The sequence below is a fragment of the Pelophylax lessonae genome (genome assembly GCF_965119305.1).
Source record: "Pelophylax lessonae genome assembly, chromosome: 3".
NCBI classification, from domain to species: domain Eukaryota; kingdom Metazoa; phylum Chordata; class Amphibia; order Anura; family Ranidae; genus Pelophylax; species Pelophylax lessonae.
In genome coordinates this window covers 671,577,565-671,601,229 of record NC_138770.1, presented here as the reverse complement: position 1 = coordinate 671,601,229, position 23,665 = coordinate 671,577,565, and the positions used below count along the sequence as shown (strand labels likewise).

Sequence of the window (23,665 nt, the reverse complement as noted above, 5' to 3'; positions counted from 1 at the left end):
AACCCGGGTCCTTATCCCGGACTCAACCCGGGTCCTAATCTCGGACTCAACCCGGGTCCTAATCCCGGACTCAACCCGGGTCCTAATCCCGGACTCAACCCGGGTCCTAATCCCGGACTCAACCCGGGTCCTAATCCCGGACTCAACCCGGGTCCTAATCCCGAACTCAACCCGGGTCCATATCCCGAACTCAACCCGGGTCCATATCCCGAACTCAACCCGGGTCCATATCCCGAACTCAACCCGGGTCCATATCCCGGACTCAACCCGGGTCCATATCCCGGACTCAACCCGGGTCCATATACCCCGGACTCAACCCGGGTCCCTATCCCGGACTCAACCCGGGTCCCTATCCCGGACTCAACCCGGGTCCCTATCCCGGACTCAACCCGGGTCCTTATCCCGGACTCAACCCGGGTCCTAATCATGGACCTATCCCCGGACCTAACCCCTAAGTGCTTGTTTACACTTGCTTCAAAACATAACTTTTGTAAACCTCTCTGAAAGCAAGTCAAAGCTCCTGTCCCCAAATAAAATGGTCATCTTACAGTCCTGGTCACACGCTGTGTTTGCTTCGCTTCAGAAGTTACACCCTGTGCCACTTTCTTGGTGCTTCAAAGCGCCTCCAAAGCCTCCGTAGAAGTCTATGACAACGCCCGCTAACAGCACCTGCAGCTTTTGAGAGGCTTTTATTCAACTTTAGCTTCTCTTTCAATTGGAGGTTCTGCAGGTATGAGATATCAACACACACAAGGCATCTGCCAAACTTCATTAAAGTGTTACTAAACCCACAACAATAAAATCAGTCTGTATATGCAATAAAGCATGCTTGTTATACTCACTGTGGAACCTAAGGGGTTAATCCTCCACATTGTGTTTAAAAAAGGCTGTTTGATCCTGTCTTCTCTGATCCTCCCCTTCTTCCACTGACTCCAGAACATGTCAGGATAAGACAGAGTTTCTGGAGTCACTCTGCACATGCTCAGTTTAGTGTGTATTGCTAGAGAGCAATGTGATCAGCACTGGGCCAATCAGCACTGTCCAGACAGAGGGTCAGGGGTCCTGCAGCCTCATAGGACAGCTCAGTGCAATATGAAAACTCTTCCTACAAGCTTTAACCAGGAACGGAAAGAATTCACAAGACTGCTATATACTGCTGATAAGTAAGGTATTTAGCATTTTTATTTACTAAAATAATTGCATTTCCATGTTCTGTGGGAGAGCAGAAATAGTGAATGCAGGCTCCTGGGTTTAGGAACACTTTAAAGCTTAAAAAAAGCACCACCGAAGCCTCATTGAAGCACCACCGAAGCCTCATTGAAGCACCACCGAAGCCTCATTGAAGCAGCACAGAAGCCTCCTTGAAGCTCCACCGAAGCTTCATTGAAGCACCACCGAAGCTTCATTGAAGCACCACCGAAGCTTCATTGAAGCACCACCGAAGCTTCATTGAAGCACCACCGAAGCCTCATTGAAGCACCACCGAAGCCTCATTGAAGCACCACCGAAGCCTCATTGAAGCACCACCGAAGCCTCATTGAAGCACCACCGAAGCCTCATTGAAGCACCACCGAAGCCTCATTGAAGCACCACCGAAGCCTCATTGAAGCACCACCGAAGCCTCATTGAAGCATCACCGAAGCCTCATTGAAGCCTCATTGAAGCACCACCGAAGCTTCATTGAAGCACCACCGAAGCTTCATTGAAGCACCACCGAAGCTTCATTGAAGCACCACCGAAGCCTCATTGAAGCACCACCGAAGCCTCATTGAAGCACCAAAAAAGCATGTTGAAGCAGTAGGCGCTTTAATGTGTGTTGAAGTCGAAGCAAGTGTAAATGAGCTCTAACACCAACCCTAGACCTAATCCCAGCGCTAATCCCTCTGTAGCCAGTCCCTACTTTACTGTACAGTCTCCGGCGGGTATAGAGCCAGTATGGGGCAGAAGAACATAAGTTGTGGGAGAACTCCGGCTTCAGCTCTGATCACTGATAATAGAAATCAGATACATCCATGTCATAATACATACATATATATATATATAGTATTTGGATTTGACTTTGGTATATCTTTTTCCTTCCACATTTATCAGTGTCACACACGTACATATCAGTAGGAAGTGTCACTGAAATACCCCACCATTTATCAGTGTCACTGTCCTTATCAGCCTTACCCTCTATATATGTATATATACCATGCCCCCCCCACACACTATATATCAGTGTCACCCCCCCCCCCCCGCTTTGTATACTGTATCTGTGTCATCCCCTGTATTATCCACTATCTCCCGTATCTATCTATATTTTAATGCACAAATAAGGTAACAGTGAGTGTAGTTTCATATAATGATTTATGATGGGGAAGTTGATTTATGACGGTTTATTTGTATATCTGATGCTTCATTTGTTTGCATAATAAGTGTGTGGTAGCACAGCACTTCAATAGACTCATTCTCCTCCATATCACTGTCATCATCCGTATTCCCCTTTTGATATAGAGGATAATGAGGGTGATGACACTGATGTAAAGGGGAATATGGAGGATGACACCGACATAGAGAAGAATAAGGAGGATGACCCTGATATAGAGGATAATGAGGAGAATCACACTGATATAGTGTCATCTTGCATATTCGTCTCTATATCGGTGTCATTCTCCATATTCTTCTCTGTGGGGGCCGATGTGTACTTTCCCCGATATATATCGGAATTGGCCCCGGCAGTTACCGATATTGCCATGACGTCATCGTGTATGTTGCGATCCATGCACTGGGAGTCTGGGACAGCTTCCGCGGCCTTTTTAATGCCGCCTCCCTCGTTTTGGAGTCTCACAGTGCACACAGTGTGTTTTACAGCCGCCGCGGCCACTGGAGTCTCTGCACAGTGGGGACAGTGAGTGATTCCAATTTCTTCTCAATCATACAGTAGTGACCAGTCAGAGAGCACAGTGTGTAACACAGGCACCACGGCCACCCACCCACAACTGCCCGGTGCCACGGCCACCCACCTGCACACACCCACAGGCCTGTACCAGCCAGCCACAGGCCCTGCCTGACTGTACCAGATAGCCAGCCACCCACTGAACAGGGTGCCAGCCATCCACCAGAGGGTGCCAGCCATCCACCAGAGGGTGCCAGCCATCCACCAGAGGGTGCCAGCCACCCGAGGGTGCCAGCCAGCCACCCACCAAAGTGTCTTTCAAGATTCAATGGAGATAGAAAAATTAAAAGTGTGGTCTGGGAGTATTTCTCTTCTCCATCTCCAGGAAAATCAGCAGCACAGTGCAACACTTGCAAAAACAATGTAAGCACGGGATCAATCTAATCTTTGGGCCCATCTAAGAGTTTGTGTTGAATTGTGTAATGCGGGAAAGAAAAAACTAAATTAATCACAAGGTGAGTCATCCCTATCCCAGGCAACAATAACAGATGTTTCAGTAAAAAAAAAACAGGTGGCTAAAATCGGATGGAAGATCCCAACTGCTGGACAGAGTAATCACAGAGATGATTGTCACTGATAACCAGCCATTTACAATAGTGTCTGACTCTGGATTTAAGCGGTTGATGTCCGTAGTTGAGCCAAGGTACACACTGAAGAGGGACAAATTTTATCGATCTGAAATGCTGGAAAAGATTCACCAAAAAGTCATTGACAAAGTAAAGACTATGCTGCAACCAGAGAATGCTGGCAACTCACTCTCATTCACGACTGACTGCTGGTCAGGACAAACCGAATCACTAATGAGTCTTACATGCCACTTCATTAACAGCGGATGGACAAGAAGGCATTTGGTGTTGAATACAAAAGTCATGCAAGGATCCCACACTGGGGAGTACATTAGAGAAATGTTTCTAGGCATGCTAGAAGAATGGGGAATCAACAAAGACTGAGTGATGCTTGTGCTGCGAGACAGAGGAGCGAACATGGTTAAAGGTATGAGACTTGCTGAAGTGTCAGACCTCAGTTGCATGGCACACACCCTCCAACCAGGGGTAAATGATGGTCTGTCAAACCAGAAAGCTTTGCTTGATATTATTAGCATGATAAAGAAGTGCGCAGGCCATTTCTACCATTCTATCCTTGCCAAGCAGCGACTGAGGTGCATTCAGGAAGACCTTGGCCTACCTAAAAACAACTTGATACAGGCTGTTCCACCATGATGGAAACTCAACACTACACATGCTACAGAGGATGCCGGAGCAGAAGCGAGCTCTCACTATATATATATGAATACGGACTTGGAGGACATTCTTGTCCCACTGCTGATCAGTGGGACATAGTAGCCAGCATCATTGAAACCCTCCTACCCATTGAGGAAGTGACACTAGAGGTGAGTTCATTACGACTCATCTGTGTCCTCAGTCATCCCATGTGTGAGAGTACTGAAGATGCTTCTTCAACAGAATGAAGGACCCAACACACGTGGCATTAAAACATGTAGGCAGGCCATGAGGGACAGACTCGCCAAACGGTTTGAGAAGTATGAGGAGAATAAAAATGCTGTGCTTGCATGTCTTTTGGATCCTCGATACAAGAACCATCCTTTTCTCTTCTTCTGATGATGTATTGGCCAAGGCAAAACAATGGCTGTCAGAAGATATTCAACAGAAGGTGCAGGAGGTTCCTGACGAAAAGAAAAGTCAAGAAGAGAAGGTTTCTGATGTGGAAGAGCAGGATGCAAGAGAAATATGTCAAAAAAGGCAACGGACAGAAGAGAAAATTCATCGTGGTCAAATAGATGCCATGTTCAGCGTTTTATTGGGGCCTCATTCGGAGGATTCTTCAGAATCTGCAATAACGAGCCTGGATGATGAACTTTATCTCTATTTGAAGGAACCAGTAATTGACAGAAGAAGTGATCCTCTACAGTGGTGGAAAGAAAATGAGGCACGCTACAAAAGACTTGCTTCTCATGATAGAAGATAACTTTCTGCTCCTCCTTCCTCAGTACCAAGTGAGCGTGTTTTTAGTGAAGTGGCAGCAATTTATGAAAACAAAAGAAGCCGTTTAACTGGAGAACATGCTGAAATGTTATGCTTTCTGCACTATAATATTGTTCTACTTAATTGGGAGTATTGAAGTGTAGTAGTAGGGTCTGTCCAGTCCACTGAGTCCACTCCAATCCACTGTCTAGCTTTTTTTCTAGCAGTTTTGCACTGACTGCGCTGGCCGTGATTCACCGGCTGCTGTCACACAGATCGTTCTCGCTCCCATTTTGCATACAGGTTCTGAGTCTGGTGGTATCCACCTTCAAGACAGTTCCGTTTTGCACTGTCCTACATGCAGCTCCTTTAGCAGGTTCGGCTCCATAGGAGGATACCGAGGTTTGTGGCGAGATCACGGGTTCCTCTGGCAGACTCCGTAGGCATACAATGACCACAGTAAGGCCAGTATCATCTTCAACTGAGGCTTCTTCTGCAATTCCTGCGAGGAATCAAGGGCAAGGATCTTCCAATCAGTCTGGTGGCCATAAACGCACCTTGTGGGATTCCTCTCAGAGCAGACCAGTTGTTCCAAGGGCTGATCTACCATCCTTCTTTATAGTCACTGGTTTTAATGGCTTAGCTATTGAAAGCCAGGTACTGAGGGATAGAAGTCTGTCTGGATCAGTGATCCCTACTATGGTGAAGGTGAGGAAGTTGTCTTCCAGCAAGTTATATCATTGTACATGGAAAGCGTACATTTCTTGATGTGAATCGATTGGCGCTCATCCTCGATCCTTTTTTGTGGCTCCAATATCTTAACCTTTCTTCAACAGGGTGTTGATAAGAAGTTGGCCTTGAGTACCATCAAGGGTCAGGTGTCTGCACTGGCAATCTTCTTTCAGCAACCCCTAGCCACGCACTCTTTAGTTTGTTCCTTCATTCAGGGGGTTCGACTTAGGGCTCCACCTGTACGGTCTCTTTTACCGACATGGGATTTAAGTTTCGTACTTTCGGTTCTCCAGAGACCTCCATTTGAGAATATTCGGGAGATTCCCTTGCCTACATTATCCCAGAAGGCGGCATTCTTGGTGGCTATTACCTCAGCCTGCAGGGTATTAGAATTGGCGGCATTATCCTGTCGCAGTCCCTATTTAGTGGTCCATAGGGATAAAGTGGTTCTTCATCCCTACCCATCATTCCTGCCCAAAGTTGTCTCTGACTTCCATTTGAATGAGGACATTGTGTTACCTTCCTTGTTTCCCAAGCCGTCTCATCCTAAGGAATTTGCTTTGCATACCTTGGATGTGGTTTGTGTGATTCGGGTGTATCTGGCAGCTACTGAGTCCTTTCGGAGGTCAGACTCGCTTTTTGTATTTACGGACGCACCAAGAAAAGGGCTGGCCGCTTCTTCAGGCTACCATCTCCAGATGGATCAGACAGACGGTGACTCAGGCATATTCCATTAAAGGTCAAGTTCCACCTTTCCCTGTCACGGCGCATTCTACTCAGGCGCCGAGTGCTTCTTGGACCTTCCGTCATCAGGCTTCAATATCGCAAGTTTTCAAGGTGGCCACTTGGCCGTCGGTGCATACCTTCACAAAATTCTATAAGGTACTTTGGCATCTGCAGATGCTTCTTTCGGCCACAAAGTTTTGCAGACTGCTGTTTAAGAGGGGCTGTTCCCTCTTGAGGGGTGTTTTTAACTTTTTTTTAATTTTCATACGAGGCTCCTGTGACCTGGTTAAGAGCTCTTATGTTTAGCCTTGGGTTATTTTCCCCACCCCTCATTTTGCTTTAGAACATCCCAGTAGTTATGATTTATGGAGCGCTGGGTCCATCGATGAACGAAAGAGAGAATGTTATTTTTGTACTCACCGTAAAATCCATTTCTCTGAGTTTGACGGACACAGCACCCACCCCTCTATGGAGTTCTGATACTTCTAATACTGCTTGCTACTAAACTGATTACTGAGCAGAGAGGGGGGTTATATACCAAGCTGAGGATGACCCATGGGCGTAGCCAGGCGTTTTTGTTCTGCCTAGTCCTACTCCTGGAGGAGGCAATATAACCCAGTAGTTATGATTTATGGAGCGATGTGCCCGTCGACGAACGAAATAAATGGATTTTACGGTAAGTAAAAAAAAAATAGAATTTTCTCTCCTATATCGGTGTCACCCTCCGTTTTCTCCTCTATATCGGTATCACCCTCCGTTTTCTCCTCTATATCAGTGTCACCCTCCTCATTCTCCTCTATATCGGTGTCACCCTCCTCATTCTCCTTCTATATCGGTGTCACCCTCCTCATTCTCCTTCTATATCGGTGTCACCCTCCTCATTCTCCTTCTATATCGGTGTCACCCTCCTCATTCTCCTCTATATCGGTGTCACCCTCCTCATTTTCCTTCTATATCGGTGTCACCCTCCTCATTCTCCTTCTATATCGGTGTCACCCTCCTTCTATATCGGTGTCACTCTCCTCATTCTCCTCTATATCGGTGTCACCCTCCACATTCTCCCCTCTATTGGTGTCACCCTCCGTATGCTCCTCCTCTATATCGTTGTCATCCTCCGTATTCTTTCCTCTATATCAGTGTCACCCTCCTCATTCTCCTCTCTATCGGTGTCACCCTCCTCATTTTCCTCTCTATCGGTGTCACCCTCCTCATTCTCCTCTCTATCGGTGTCACCCTCCGCATTCTCCTCTATATTGGTGTCACCCTCCGCATTCTCCTCTATATCGGTGTCACCCTCCTCATTCTCCTCTCTATCGGTGTTACCCTCCTCATTCTCCTCTCTATCGGTGTTACCCTCCTCATTCTCCTCTCTATCGGTGTCACCCTCTGCATTCTCCCCTCTATCGGTGTCACCCTCTGCATTCTCCCCTCTATCGGTGTCACCCTCTGCATTCTCCCCTCTATCGGTGTCACCCTCTGCATTCTCCCCTCTATCGGTGTCACCCTCTGCATTCTCCGCTCTATCGGTGTCACCCTCCGCATTCTCCTCTATATCGGTGTCACCCTCCTCATTCTCCCCTCTATCGGTGTCATCCTCCGCATTTTCCTCTATATTGGTGTCACCCCCCGTATGCTCCTCCTCTGTATCGGTGTCACCCTCTATGTATCGGTGTCATCCTCCTTGTGCTCCTCCTCTATATCGGTGTCATCCTCCGTGTGCTTCTCCTCTATATCGGTGTCATCCTCCGTGTGCTCCTCCTCTATAGCGGTGTCATCCTCCTTGTGCTCCTCCTCTATAGCGGTGTCATCCTCCGTGTGCTCCTCCTCTATAGCGGTGTCATCCTCCGTGTGCTCCTCCTCTATAGCGGTGTCATCCTCCGTGTGCTCCTCCTCTATATCGGTGTCATCCTCCTTGTGCTCCTCCTCTATATCGGTGTCATCCTCCTTGTGCTCCTCCTCTATAGCGGTGTCATCCTCCGTGTGCTCCTCCTCTATATCGGTGTCATCCTCCGTGTGCTCCTCCTCTATAGCGGTGTCATCCTCCGTGTGCTCCTCCTCTATAGCGGTGTCATCCTCCGTGTGCTCCTCCTCTATAGCAGTGTCATCCTCCGTGTGCTCCTCCTCTATATCAGTGTTATCCTGCGTATTTTCTCTTGGATGGAATTTTTACGCTCTTACATTTTCCCACTGCCTCCTATGTGGCTGTTGATTGATTTGGGGGTGGGGGGGGGGGTAATAATTATTTGTCTGGTATCGGCACCCATTAGGACAAATTGGGTATTGCTGTTGATCACCTGGGATCTATGGGATCGGTGACAGTTGATTGGTTGCTCGGGCCTCGGTTCTGTACATCACGGTAAATCTCCCCCATAGTGTCACATCTCAGTGTTGTCACTGTGCCCGGACACTGTCCATCTATCTGATGACACCATGTGCAGATTACTCTTTATCTGCATCACCTTGCCTAAAGAGCTGACACTTTTTTTTTTTCAACATCATTTTGTTAAGCTGCACTGACTTTTGTGGCAGACGGAGGCTCGGCCCCCTTGTGTGGCCCCAGGGTGGGCAGTTTGCCCCTCCAGTGAGTCCAGGCCATCCTCATGTTGTCTGATATCTTAGGAGAAACCTTCTCCATCAACCAATGACAGCAGGGCAATGAATCTGACTGGAGGTTGTGTGCAGTACAGACGGTGCTCATTTCAGTTAGGTTTTTAAATGAGACAAGGTTCAATGTTCTCCACCCAGGAGGAGGGGGGAGGGGGGGTCAGTTAGGAATTTGCAGAATGAAGTTTCCTGATAATAGAATTGATTTGGCCTGGAATCCCCGGCCTGCCTGCGGCCCCCCTGGACTGGCCTGGAGAGTCCCTGGCTGTGGTCTGTGTGCAGGGCGGTGATTGCTCATCACTGCCGCCGTCCGCTACAAGTGAGTGATTGTTAGCTGGTGACACGTCTGTGATCCCCCCAGGAATGATCTCTGGGCGGAGAGCCGCCTCTCAATTCCTCATTCATTCCCCACACTTCCCCCTGTCCTGCCACAGAGCGCCCATTGTCACCTGACACCCGGAGGAGGTACGCCAACATAGCCTGATGGGCACCCAGCTTTAACCCCCACACTGCTGGGGAGTCCAGCCATCCACCTATCCATCCATCCTTTCACCCATCCATCCATCCATCCCTTCCCCCGTCCATCCATCCATCCATCCCTTCCCCCGTCCATCCATCCACCTATCCATCCATCCCTTCCCCCGTCCATCCATCCATCCCTTCCCCCGTCCATCCATCCACCTATCCATCCATCCATCCCTCCACCTATCCGTCACTTCACCCAACCATCCCTCCCTTTACCTGTCCATCCCTCCATCCACCTATCCGTCCATCCATCCACCCATCCATCCATCCCTGCACCTATCTGTCCATCCCTCCCCCGTCCATCCCTCCACCCATCCATCCCTGCACTTATCTGTCCCTCCCTCCACCCGTCCATCCCTTCACCCGTCCATCCCTCCACCCATCCATCCATCCACCCATCCATCGACCTATCCCTCCATCCCTCCCCCTGTCCATCTCTCCATCCACCTACCCATCCATCCCTCCACCCATACATCGACCTATCCGTCCATCCCTCCACGCATCCATCCCTCCACCCATGCATCCATCCCTCCACCCGTCCATCCATCCATCCCTCCACCCGTCCATCCCTCCACCCGTCCATCCATCGACCTATCCCTCCATCCCTCCCCCGTCCATCTCTCCATCCACCTACCCATCCATCGACCTATCCCTCCATCCCTCCCCCTGTCCATCTCTCCATCCACCTACCCATCCATCCCTCCACCCATACATCGACCTATCCGTCCATCCCTCCATGCATCCATCCCTCCACCCATGCATCCATCCCTCCACCTATCCATCCACCGATCCCTCCATCCATCCGTCTATCCATCCATCCCTCCAGCTATCCACCAATCCCTCGACCTATCTATCTGTCCGTCCCTCCACCCTCCCACCTATCCGCCTATCCCCCCCACTTATCCCCCCCTATCTCACCCACCTATCCATCCCTATACTTATCAATCCATCCATCCCTCTACCTATCCACCAACCCCCACCCCCCACCTATCCATCCATCAATCTGTCTATCCATCCATCCGTCCATCCATCTGTCTATTCACCCTCCACCTATCCATCCATTCATCCTTACACCTATCCATCTGCCCCTCCGCCTATCCATCTGCCCCTCCACCTATCCATCTGCCCCTCCACCTATCGATCCGCCCCTCCACCTATCCATTCATCTGTCCATTAATCCTTCCACCCGTCCCTCCATCTATCTATCTATCCATTCATCCCTCTATCTATCCTTCCCTCGACCTATCCATCTGTCCATTCATCCTTCCACCCATCCCTCTACCTATCCACCCACCCATCCCTCTACCTGTCTATCTGTTCATCCATCTGTCCATCCACCCTCAAAATATCTATCCATTCATCCTTCTACCTATTCACTCATCTATCCCTCCACCCATCCATTCATCCATTCATCCCTCTACCTATCCATCCATCCCTCTGACTATTCACCCATCTCCTCTACCTAGCCACCCATTTCCTCTACCTATCCTTTTGTCCATCCACCTGTCAATCCACCCCCCACCTATCCATTCATCCGTCCCTCCACCTATCCTTCATCCCTCCACCTATCCACCCATGCCTTCACCTATCTCTCCACCCACCCATCCATTCACCCATCGATTCATCCATCTGTCCCTCCACCCGTCCTTCCACTCGTCAATCTGTCCCTCTACCCCGTCCATTCGTCCATCCATCTGTCCATTCATCCTTCCACCCATCCTTCCACCCATCCTTCCACCTATCCTTCCCTCTATCTACCTATCCATTCCTCCACCTATCCATTCATCTATTCACCCTTCCACCTCTTCATCCACCTATCCCTCCATCTATTTATCCCTCCGCCTACTCATTCATCCCTCCACCCATTCATTCATCCCTCCATCTATTCATCCCTCCGCCTATTCATTCATCCCTCCATCTATTCATCCCTCCGCCTATTCATTCATCCCTCCACCCCTCCATTTATTATAGGTATCCCTCTAAATAGGGTGGCAGGGATAATATACGTTTCCAGGGTCAGGATAGGTTGTCGGAAGATTGGACAAGGGAAAGTGGGCTGTCCTAGGCACGGCATCTTCCATCCATGGCGGAGGGGTTGTCAGAGACTATACAGGAACTACAAGTCCCTGCATGCCCTGTTGTCCAGTGGCTGGAGGGGAAATGTAGTTCCTTAGCAGCTGAAGGTCGGCTCGGCTCTTTCAGATCTGAAGGATTGCCTTCCTCTACTCTTCTCTCCAGAAGGACAGCGCCACCTTTGTTCAGCCATCATCCGGGGTCACCATCTACTTCCTGGACTGAGAGGTCAGCTCACAGATGACAGTCCTGTAAATCCCGGTGTCTGTGTAGTGTATAGGTCGGTGTTCACAAATATCTGACACAGATCCACGCCTACTATGGCCTCTCACCTTGTAACTTGCTGAAAAGTTGCAATGCAATGTTGCAGTCTGATTACTGGAGGAGGAGAGACTGAGGAAATGCTTCCTCCTGCCTGCTGCAGACTAATGACATCCCAGCCTCCCTGATTACTGGGGGAGGGGAGACTGGGGAAATTCTTCCTCCTGCCTGCAGCAGACTGATGACATCCCAGCCTCCCTGATTACTGGGGGAGGGGAGACTGGGGAAATTCTTCCTCCTGCCTGCAGCAGACTAATGACATCCTAGCCTCCCTGATTACTGGGGGAGGGGAGACTGGGGAAATTCTTCCTCCTGTCTGCAGCAGATCGATGACATCATTTCCGCCTCCCTGATTACTGGGGTAGGGGAGACTGAGGAAATGCTTCCTCCTACCTGCAGCAGACTAATTACATTATCTCAGCCTCCTTGATTACTAGGGGGGGGGGGGGGACTGAAGAAATGCTTCCTCCTGCCTGCAACAGAGTGATAACACAGTCGCAGCCTCCCTGATGGGGAAGGCGAGACTGCTGCAGGCAGGGGAAAGCATTTCTTCAGTCTCCCCTTCCTCAGTAATCAGGGAGGCTGTGACTGTGTCATCACTGTGTTGCAGGCAGGAGGAAGCATTTCTTTAGTTCCCCCTAGTAATCAAGGAGGCTGAGATAATGTAATTAGTCTGCTGCAGGTAGGAGGAAGCATTTTTTTAGTCTCCCCTCCCCCAGTAATAAGGGAGGATGAGATGATGTCATTAGTCTGCTGCAGGCAATAGGAAGCATTTCCATAGTCTCCCCTACCACAGTAATCAGGGAGGTGTAGATGTCGTCGGCCTGCTGCAGACAGGAGGAAGCATATCCTCAGTCTCCCCTCCCTAGTAATCAGGGAGGCTGAGATGTCAGGCAGGAAGGAAGCATATCCTCAGTCTCCCCTCCCTTAGTAATCAGGGAGGCTGCGATGAGGTCATCAGTTTGCAGGCAGGAGAAAGCATTTCATCAAACTGATGACCTCATCTCAGCCTCCCTGATTGCTAGGGGAGGGAAGACTGAGGAATTTCTTCATATTGCCTGCAGCAGACTGATAACATCATCCCAGCCTCCCTGATTACTAGGGGAGGGGAGACTGAGGCAATGCCTCCTATTGCCTGCAGCAGACTGATGACATCATCTCAGCCTCCCTGATTGCTATTGGAGGAAAGACTGAGGAAATGCTTCATATTGCCTGCAGCAGACTGATAACATCTTAGCCTCCCTGATTACTAGGGGAGGGGAGACTGAGGAAATGCTTCATATTGCCTGCAGCAGACTGATGACATCATCTCATCCTAAGCAAAGTCACTGACTAAAGTTTGAAGCGGACCCTCCATTTGTTCAAGTTGCCGCGCCCCCCCCCTCCCCCTCCTAAATTATTGGCGGTGAGTGCTGTGGGCGTCGGGATCCCATTCGCCTCCTCCGTACAATAACCGTATCTCACTATATAGACTCTCCACTTCATCTCACAACATTGGCGTTTGACTATCGCAGTCAGCGCAAGATGGCGCGCGGCCAGGACCTGAAGGACGTCCTAAATGGGTAATTAAAGGGCCCTTTGCCAAGATGGCGCTGGGCCAGATCCTGGAGGACATCCTAGGTGTTTCATTAAAGGAGCCTTTCCTTTACAGCGGCGTGACTTTGCTTCAGACTGCGGGCAGCTAGTAATGCGCAAACCTGTGAAAGAATGCAGCAGCCGGCCAATCAGGTAACTGGGCTCAGACCCCACCTACTATTAAATCTCTTATATTTATCAATAAGAATATTCTGTATTACCACGACCAATCCACTGTCATCATCCCAGTGCAGGACTGAATCTGATTGGTGGCCGTCGGGCAATGCAGACAGTCCAATAATCCATCCCGATAGTGAGAGATTTACCAATCGTTACTCATTTTTAGCCAATTTTTAAAAGTTGCTCCTGTGCAGAGATTTGTCATTTCTTTTACGAAGAATTTGCGTTTTTCTGATTTATGGCCGGTTCACACCACATGCGGTCCAGTGCGTTTTTTTTTTTTTTTTTCTGCATCAAAAACGCATGGATAGTAGGTTATATGGTTTTCAATGGCATAGTTCACACCAGTGCTTGCAGTCCCAGTGCGTTCCAGTAACAGAAGAAAAAGTAGAATAGAACTGCAACTAACGATGATTTTCATAATCGATTAGTTGGCCGATTTATTATTTCGATTAATCGGATAATAATTTTTGTTATGTATTTTTTACCTTCGCTTATTTTTAAAAACTCCAATAAAAATTTATTGAAAAGGAATAAAAAGTGTGGTGTATAATTTAACCTCTTCCCGACCGCCCGCCGCCTTTTTTTTACTGCAGCAGGGGGGCCTTCCTGCACAAACCGACGTCGGTCGCACGCCCGCAGCTAGGAGGCGAGCGCGTGCCGCCTGCACGCTCCCGCCCCCACTCGGCAACAGGGAAGCCGATGCACGGGGCAGGCGGCTCCAATTGCCACCTGACACCCACGATTGCTCCCCGCTGAGAGAGAAGAACGGTCCCTGTTGTAAACACAGCTGACCGTCCTTCTCCCTGGAATGATCACAGAACTCCTATGATCCTTCTATATAGGATCACATGTCTCTATTGTCATTTCACAAGCCACGCCCCCCCATACAGTTAGAATCACTACCCTAGGCTCACATTTAACCCTTTGATCACCCACAGGGTTAACCCCTTCCCTGCCAGTGTCGTTACAGTAACCGTTCATATTTTTAGCACTGATTACTGTAGTAATGTCACTGGTACCCCCAGAAGTGTCAAAAATGTCAGAGGTCCGATCTGTCCGCCGCAATGTCGCAGTTCCGCTAAAAATCGCAGATCGCCGCCATTACTAGTAAAAAAAAAAAAAACAATCAAAATGACATAAATCTTTCCCTAAGGCCCCTTTCACACTAGTGCGACTTGTCCCGTGATTTTGGACTGCAAAATCGCATTACAGGTCGTTTTCCATTATTTTCAATGAGCCCCATTCATATCAGTGCGTTTTGAAGTCGCACCGACTTCAAAGTAGTTCCTGCTCTACTTTGCCACGATTTGATTGTGTTTTGAGCCATAGCCATTGCTTTCAAAATCGCGGCAAAGTTGCACCACAAAATCGCGGCAAAACCGCGTCGTATAAGTGTGAAAGGGGCCTTAGTTTGTAGACGCGATAACTTTTGCGCAAACCAATCAAAATACGCTTATTGCAATTTTTTTTTTTTTTTTTTTTACCAAAAATATGTAGCAGAAAACAAACTGGTACAAAATGTTAAAAATTTTTGATTTTTACATTTTTTTTGAGAGAAAGCAGAAAGTGAAAAATTTTATTTATTTATTTTTTCAGAATTGTCACTCTTTTTTTGTTTATAGCGCAAAAAATAAAAATTGCACAGGTGATCAAATACCACCAAAAGAAAGCTCTATTTGTGGGAAAAAAAAGGACATCAATTTTATTTGGGTACAGCGTCGCACGACCGCGCAATTGTCCGTTAAAGTAACACAGTGCCGAATTGTAAAATATGGCCTGGTCATTACGTGGGAAAATCTTCCGGTCCAGAAGTGGTTAATTAATATGTAAAGTTTCAAAAAAAAAAAAAATGATTCCTAAGTATCTATATACAGTGGTAAATAAAAATAACCAACTATAGGGTTAGAGAGCAAAATCTCTAATCCACTCTGAGAATAACATATATACTGTTAGAGGTTGAATCTGGTAAATAACAGACTCAGAAATCATTTTTTTTTAAAGAAAAAAAAATAAAATAAAGACACTAAAATATAGTATAGAGTGCCCCTATAGCAAGCGGCAAATTGTAGTATAGGGTTCCCCTATAGCAAGCGGCAAAGTATAGTATAGAGTGCTCCTATAGCAAGCTGCAAAGTATAGTATAGAGTGCTCCTATAGCAAGCTGCAAATTATAGTATTGAGTACCTCTATAGCAAGCTGCAAAGTATAGTATAGGGTTCCCCTATAGCAAGCTGCAAAGTATAGTATAGAGTGCCCCTATAGCAAGCGGCAAATTATAGTATAGGGTTCCCCTATAGCAAGCGGCAAATTATAGTATAGGGTTCCCCTATAGCAAGCTGCAAATTATAGTATAGGGTGCCCCTATAGCAAGCTGCAAAGTATAGTATAGAGTGCTCCTATAGCAAGCTGCAAATTATAGTATTGAGTGCCTCTATAGCAAGCTGCAAAGTATAGCATAGAGTGCTCCTATAGCAAGCTGCAAATTATAGTATAGGGTTCCCCTATAGCAAGCTGCAAAGTATAGTATAGAGTGCCCCTATAGCAAGCTGCAAAGTATAGTATAGAGTGCTCCTATAGCAAGCTGCAAATTATAGTATTGAGTACCTCTATAGCAAGCTGCAAAGTATAGTATAGGGTTCCCCTATAGCAAGCTGCAAAGTATAGTATAGAGTGCCCCTATAGCAAGCGGCAAAGTATAGTATAGAGTGCTCCTATAGCAAGCTGCAAATTATAGTATTGAGTACCTCTATAGCAAGCTGCAAAGTATAGTATAGGGTTCCCCTATAGCAAGCTGCAAAGTATAGTATAGAGTGCCCCTATAGCAAGCGGCAAATTATAGTATAGGGTTCCCCTATAGCAAGCGGCAAATTATAGTATAGGGTTCCCCTATAGCAAGCTGCAAATTATAGTATAGGGTGCCCCTATAGCAAGCTGCAAAGTATAGTATAGAGTGCTCCTATAGCAAGCTGCAAATTATAGTATTGAGTGCCTCTATAGCAAGCTGCAAAGTATAGCATAGAGTGCTCCTATAGCAAGCTGCAAATTATAGTATAGGGTTCCCCTATAGCAAGCTGCAAAGTATAGTATAGAGTGCCCCTATAGCAAGCGGCAAATTATAGTATAGGGTTCCCCTATAGCAAGCTGCAAAGTATAGTATAGAGTGCTCCTATAGCAAGCTGCAAATTATAGTATTGAGTGCCTCTATAGCAAGCTGCAAAGTATAGCATAGAGTGCTCCTATAGCAAGCTGCAAATTATAGTATAGGGTTCCCCTATAGCAAGCTGCAAAGTATAGTATAGAGTGCCCCTATAGCAAGCGGCAAATTATAGTATAGGGTTCCCCTATAGCAAGCTGCAAAGTATAGTATAGAGTTCCCCTATAGCAAGCTGCAAATTATAGTATAGTGTGCCCCTATAGAAAGAGGCAAAGTATAGTATAGAGTGCCCCTATAGCAAGCTGCAAAGTATAGCATAGAGTGCCCCTATAGCAAGCGGCAAAGTATAGTATAGATTGCCTCTATAGCAAGCTGCAAAGTATAGCATAGAGTGCTCCTATAGCAAGCTGCAAATTATAGTATAGGGTTCCCCTATAGCAAGCTGCAAAGTATAGTATAGAGTGCCCCTATAGCAAGCGGCAAATTATAGTATAGGGTTCCCCTATAGCAAGCTGCAAAGTATAGTATAGAGTTCCCCTATAGCAAGCTGCAAATTATAGTATAGTGTGCCCCTATAGAAAGAGGCAAAGTATAGTATAGAGTGCCCCTATAGCAAGCTGCAAAGTATAGCATAGAGTGCCCCTATAGCAAGCGGCAAAGTATAGTATAGAGTGCCCCTATAGCAAGCTGCAAAGTATAGTATAGAGTGCCCCTATAGCAAGCGGCAAAGTATAGTATAGAGTGCCCCTATAGCAAGCGGCAAAGTATAGTATAGAGTGCCCCTATAGCAAGGGGCAAAGTATAGTATAGAGTTCCCCTATAGCAAGCTGCAAAGTATAGTATAGGGTTCCCCTATAGCAAGCTGCAAAGTATAGTATAGAGTGCTCCTATAGCAAGCTGCAAAGTATAGTATAGAGTGCTCCTATAGCAAGCTGCAAAGTATAGTATAGAGTGCCCCTATAGCAAGCGGCAAATTATAGTATAGGGTTCCCCTATAGCAAGCGGCAAATTATAGTATAGGGTTCCCCTATAGCAAGCTGCAAATTATAGTATAGTGTGCCCCTATAGAAAGAGGCAAAGTATAGTATAGAGTGCCCCTATAGCAAGCTGCAAAGTATAGTATAGAGTGCTCCTATAGCAAGCTGCAAATTATAGTATTGAGTGCCTCTATAGCAAGCTGCAAAGTATAGCATAGAGTGCTCCTATAGCAAGCTGCAAATTATAGTATAGGGTTCCCCTATAGCAAGCTGCAAAGTATAGTATAGAGTGCCCCTATAGCAAGCGGCAAATTATAGTATAGGGTTCCCCTATAGCAAGCTGCAAAGTATAGTATAGAGTTCCCCTATAGCAAGCTGCAAATTATAGTATAGTGTGCCCCTATAGAAAGAGGCAAAGTATAGTATAGAGTGCCCCTATAGCAAGCTGCAAAGTATAGCATAGAGTGCCCCTATAGCAAGCGGCAAAGTATAGTATAGAGTGCCCCTATAGCAAGCTGCAAAGTATAGTATAGAGTGCCCCTATAGCAAGCGGCAAAGTATAGTATAGAGTGCCCCTATAGCAAGCGGCAAAGTATAGTATAGAGTGCCCCTATAGCAAGGGGCAAAGTATAGTATAGAGTTCCCCTAAAGCAAGCTGCAAAGTATAGTATAGGGTTCCCCTATAGCAAGCTGCAAAGTATAGTATAGAGTGCTCCTATAGCAAGCTGCAAAGTATAGTATAGAGTGCTCCTATAGCAAGCTGCAAAGTATAGTATAGAGTGCCCCTATAGCAAGCGGCAAATTATAGTATAGGGTTCCCCTATAGCAAGCTGCAAAGTATAGTATAGAGTTCCCCTATAGCAAGCTGCAAATTATAGTATAGTGTGCCCCTATAGAAAGAGGCAAAGTATAGTATAGAGTGCCCCTATAGCAAGCTGCAAAGTATAGCATAGAGTGCTCCTATAGCAAGCTGCAAATTATAGTATAGGGTTCCCCTATAGCAAGCTGCAAAGTATAGTATAGAGTGCCCCTATAGCAAGCGGCAAATTATAGTATAGGGTTCCCCTATAGCAAGCTGCAAAGTATAGTATAGAGTTCCCCTATAGCAAGCTGCAAATTATAGTATAGTGTGCCCCTATAGAAAGAGGCAAAGTATAGTATAGAGTGCCCCTATAGCAAGCTGCAAAGTATAGCATAGAGTGCCCCTATAGCAAGCGGCAAAGTATAGTATAGAGTGCCCCTATAGCAAGCTGCAAAGTATAGTATAGAGTGCCCCTATAGCAAGCGGCAAAGTATAGTATAGAGTGCCCCTATAGCAAGCGGCAAAGTATAGTATAGAGTGCCCCTATAGCAAGGGGCAAAGTATAGTATAGAGTTCCCCTATAGCAAGCTGCAAAGTATAGTATAGGGTTCCCCTATAGCAAGCTGCAAAGTATAGTATAGAGTGCTCCTATAGCAAGCTGCAAAGTATAGTATAGAGTGCTCCTATAGCAAGCTGCAAAGTATAGTATAGAGTGCCCCTATAGCAAGCGGCAAATTATAGTATAGGGTTCCCCTATAGCAAGCTGCAAAGTATAGTATAGAGTTCCCCTATAGCAAGCTGCAAATTATAGTATAGTGTGCCCCTATAGAAAGAGGCAAAGTATAGTATAGAGTGCCCCTATAGCAAGCTGCAAAGTATAGCATAGAGTGCCCCTATAGCAAGCGGCAAAGTATAGTATAGAGTGCCCCTATAGCAAGCTGCAAAGTATAGCATAGAGTGCCCCTATAGCAAGCTGCAAAGTATAGTATAGAGTGCCCCTATAGCAAGCGGCAAAGTATAGTATAGAGTGCCCCTATAGCAAGCGGCAAAGTATAGTATAGAGTGCCCCTATAGCAAGCGGCAAAGTATAGTATAGAGTGCCCCTATAGCAAGGGGCAAAGTATAGTATAGAGTTCCCCTATAGCAAGCTGCAAAGTATAGTATAGGGTTCCCCTATAGCAAGCTGCAAAGTATAGTATAGAGTGCTCCTATAGCAAGCTGCAAAGTATAGCATAGAGTGCCCCTATAGCAAGCTGCAAAGTATAGTATAGAGTGCCCCTATAGCAAGCGGCAAAGTATAGTATAGAGTGCCCCTATAGCAAGCGGCAAAGTATAGTATAGAGTGCCCCTATAGCAAGCGGCAAAGTATAGTATAGAGTGCCCCTATAGCAAGGGGCAAAGTATAGTATAGAGTTCCCCTATAGCAAGCTGCAAAGTATAGTATAGGGTTCCCCTATAGCAAGCTGCAAAGTATAGTATAGAGTGCTCCTATAGCAAGCTGCAAAGTATAGTATAGAGTGCTCCTATAGCAAGCTGCAAAGTATAGTATAGAGTGCCCCTTCAATACCGGGCACTGTCTGCTGTGTTTACAACAGCAAACCGTCGTTCTCTCTCAGCGGGGAACGATCGTGGGTGCCTGGCGGCAAATGTCACATACTATGAAGGAGTGGAGTGAGGAGACAAGCAGTAGGTATTGGGTATAACCGGATACTCATCCCCAGGGCAGGGAGAGGCAAAAAGGCGTCATTAGATCGCACTTAGGTGTGAGGTTACATCATTTGAGCAGAGAACCCAACTATAAGGGGGGGGGGGGCACTCATCATGGTGGCACATGAATGTGTTCATTTACCTGCAGGAAAGGAGAAGGAAGAGCGAGCACCCTGTACAACACGGATGTCGGTGACGGGAAGGATCATCACAATATATTTACATAAAATTTGCAAAGTTGTGGACTCTTTGTTTTGAAAGAAGCGTCTGATTATATCACAAGTATTAGAGCCGGTTCACACTGGGGCGACTTGGTCGCCTGACAGGTCGCCGTGGGTCGCCTGCCATAGATTAGCACAGGACCCGTTCTAATAGGAGCGACACAAGTCGCTCCGACTTAGAAAAAGGGTCCTGTACTACTTTGGGGCGACCTGCATTGACTTCAATGATATGAATTCCGTGCATGTCGCTCCGAAGTCGCGGTGCGCGCTGTGCACCGCGAGCTCACAGGTCGCCCCGGCAAGTCGGATCACCTCAGTGTGAACCGGCTCTCAATAGTTCACGTTATTTGGAGTATAGCACACATTTGTCACAACTGAGGTTTTAGCAGTTGTTGTTATTCATTCATTTTTGATTGTTTTATATGATATTATTTAGCGCAACACTTTGACAGTTGCACGGTCATGCAACACTGTACCCATATGACATTTTTAGCTTTTTTTTTTTTTTTTTGAGATCGAGCTTTATTTTGGTGGTATTTAATCACCGCTGGTTTTTTTTTTATTTTTTGCTTAAACCAAAAAGGCAGAAAATTTTGGGGGAAAAAAAACGTTTTTTTTTAATTTTTTGCTTAAACCAAAAAGGCAGAAAATTTTGGGGAAAAAAAAATGTTTTTTTTTTTTTTTTTTTTTAGGTTCTGTTATAAAAATTTTTAAATAAGTAAGTTTTTTCCTTCACTGACGGGCACTGATAGGCTGCACTGATGGGCAATGATAGGGCGCTCTGATGGGCACTGACAGGCGGTACTGAGGAGGCGGCACTGACAGGTACTGATGAGGCGGTGTTCTATCAGAAAACCCTACCTACGTCATTTCCTTTGCGGGTTTGTCATGCACCAGCTGTAGCCGCGTCACACGTCCTACTGCGCATGCGCGGAATAGGTAGGGAATTTTGATAACACCGTAAGGGGTGAAGCAAAAGTCCTACTGCGCATGAGCGGGCGCATGCGCATCAACAGATCGGGCAACGGCATCTCTTATAACAAACATACATCCGATCTCCATGGCACACACTGCACTGAGCCGACAATGGGACAATCCTTTTCCCTACCTACACGCCCACTGTCTCATTGTCGGGTCGGGGCAGTGTGGGGCATGGAGATCAGATTGGCGGCTCGGCGTAGTGGCGGCTCGGCGCAGTGTGGGCCATGGAGATCGGATGGATGTTTGTTATAAGAGATGCCGCTGCCCGACCCGTTGGTGCGCATGCGCCGGCGCATGCACACTAGGACTTTTGCCTGACCCCTTACGATGTTATCAAAATTCCCTACCTATTCTGCGCATGCCCAATGGGACGTGTGACACGGCTACAAGCTGCTGCATGACGAATCCGCAGCTGATCTCGGAAATTACGTAGGTAGGGAAATCCGATGGGGTAGGGAAATCTAATAGAACATCGGCACTGATAGGTGGCACTTACTGGCAGCACCGATGGGCATTGTTGGGACTGCACTAATAATCAGTGTAGATGTCTCCTGTGTGGATTGCCGCTTACCAGCTCTCCTCTACTCACGTGCTGTCAATGTGAGGAGTGGTCTTCCTGCTTTGAAGGAACACAGGATCCATGCCTTCCATACTAACAGAATGGAAATCTGCCTTGCTTACATAGTAATGAACAATCGCTGGGTGCCGGCGGACATTGAGTCCGCTAGACCCGTTGATCGGCTTCTGCTGTGTATAATCACAGCGAGAGCGAGCTGCCACCAGCCGGGCATTTGCGCCCGATACCTGGAAATGCCCGGATGCTCCTTCCAACGTTGGAGTCCTGGGTCTTCTTTTGAGCCCAAAACGATGGATGGTGTAAGCGGACACTGATGTACCTTGACCTTGGTGTTCTTCCAAAGTATTTGTATGGAAGTTATTCTTTGTTCTTTGTCTGCTGTTCACACTGTCCTTCTGTTCAGTTTGGGGTCGATTTCCTCTTGTTGATATATTCTCATGGACCTTGAACTTCCTAAAAAAAAAAATTGGAGACTGTACTCACAGGAACGTCAAGCAGCTTGGAGATGATCTTCTAGCGTTCAGCTTTAATGTTCTGGTTTTCATTTTCTTTCTGATCTCATCAGACAACGCTCTCCTTCGCTTTCTCTGGTCCATGTTCAGTGTGGTGCTCACTATGGGGTGTAATGGATGGGTAGATGGAGGGATTGGGGTATAATAGAGACACATAGGAAGAATTGGGGTTTAATGGATGAATGGGTGGTGGGGGGGTTGGTATAACGGTAAACTTGGGAGGGGGGAATTGGGGTGTAGTAGGGGGACAGAGTGGGGATTGGGGTATAGTAGAGAAATGGGGGGGGGAGGGTTAGGGTATAGTAGAGGGACAGAGTGGGGATTTGGGCTACAGTAGAGGGCCAGAGGGGGGATTGGGGTACAGTAGAGGGCCAGAGGGGGGATTGGGGTACAGTAGAGGGCCAGAGGGGGGATTGGGGTACAGTAGGGGGATAGAGGGGGGATTGGGGTACAGTAGAGGACCAGAGGGGGGATTGGGGTACAGTAGAGGGCCAGAGGGGGGATTGGGGTGTAGTAGAGGAACAGAGGGGGGATTGGGGAGTAGTAGATGGACAGAGGGGGGATTGGGGTGTGGTAGAGGGACAGAGGGGGGATTGGGGTGTGGTAGAGGGACAGAGGGGGGATTGGGGTGTGGTAGAGGGACAGAGGGGGGATTGGGGTGTGGTAGAGGGACAGAGGGGGGATTGGGGTATAGTAGAGGGACAGAGGGGGGATTTGGGTGTAGTAGATGAACAGAGGGGGGATTTGGGGAGTAGTAGAGGAACATAGGGGGGATTGGGGAGTAGTAGATGGACAGAGGGGGGATTGGGGTGTAGTAGAGGGACAGTGGGGGGATTGGGGTGTAGTAGATGAACAGAGGGGGGATTGGGGTGTAGCAGATGGACAGGGGGGGATTGGGGTGTAGTAGATGGACAGAGGGGGGATTGGGGGAGTAGTAGATGGACAGAGGGGGGATTGGGGGAGTAGTAGATGGACAGAGGGGGGATTGGGGTGTAGTAGATGGACAGAGGGGGGATTGGGGTGTAGTAGGGGGGATTGGGGAGTAGTAGAGGGACAGAGGGAGGATTGGGGAGTA

At 47.4% G+C, this 23,665-nt stretch overlaps 1 protein-coding gene across 2 annotated transcripts in view; it reads left to right on the top strand.

Annotated features, from left to right (window-relative positions):
* SLC35B2 (solute carrier family 35 member B2) overlaps nt 1-23,665 on the top strand; it is a 46,942-nt gene that overhangs the window by 6,461 nt on the left and 16,816 nt on the right. Inside the window, exon 1 of one of the 2 annotated variants that reach the window (XM_082251652.1) lies at nt 13,502-13,629. The exons of the other annotated variant lie outside the window; for it this stretch is intronic. Coding sequence (XP_082107778.1) covers nt 13,589-13,629 — 41 coding nt within the window. The 5' untranslated portion in view covers nt 13,502-13,588. Of the gene's footprint in view, nt 1-13,501; nt 13,630-23,665 lie in introns of those variants that run through there. 2 annotated transcript variants of the gene reach the window in all.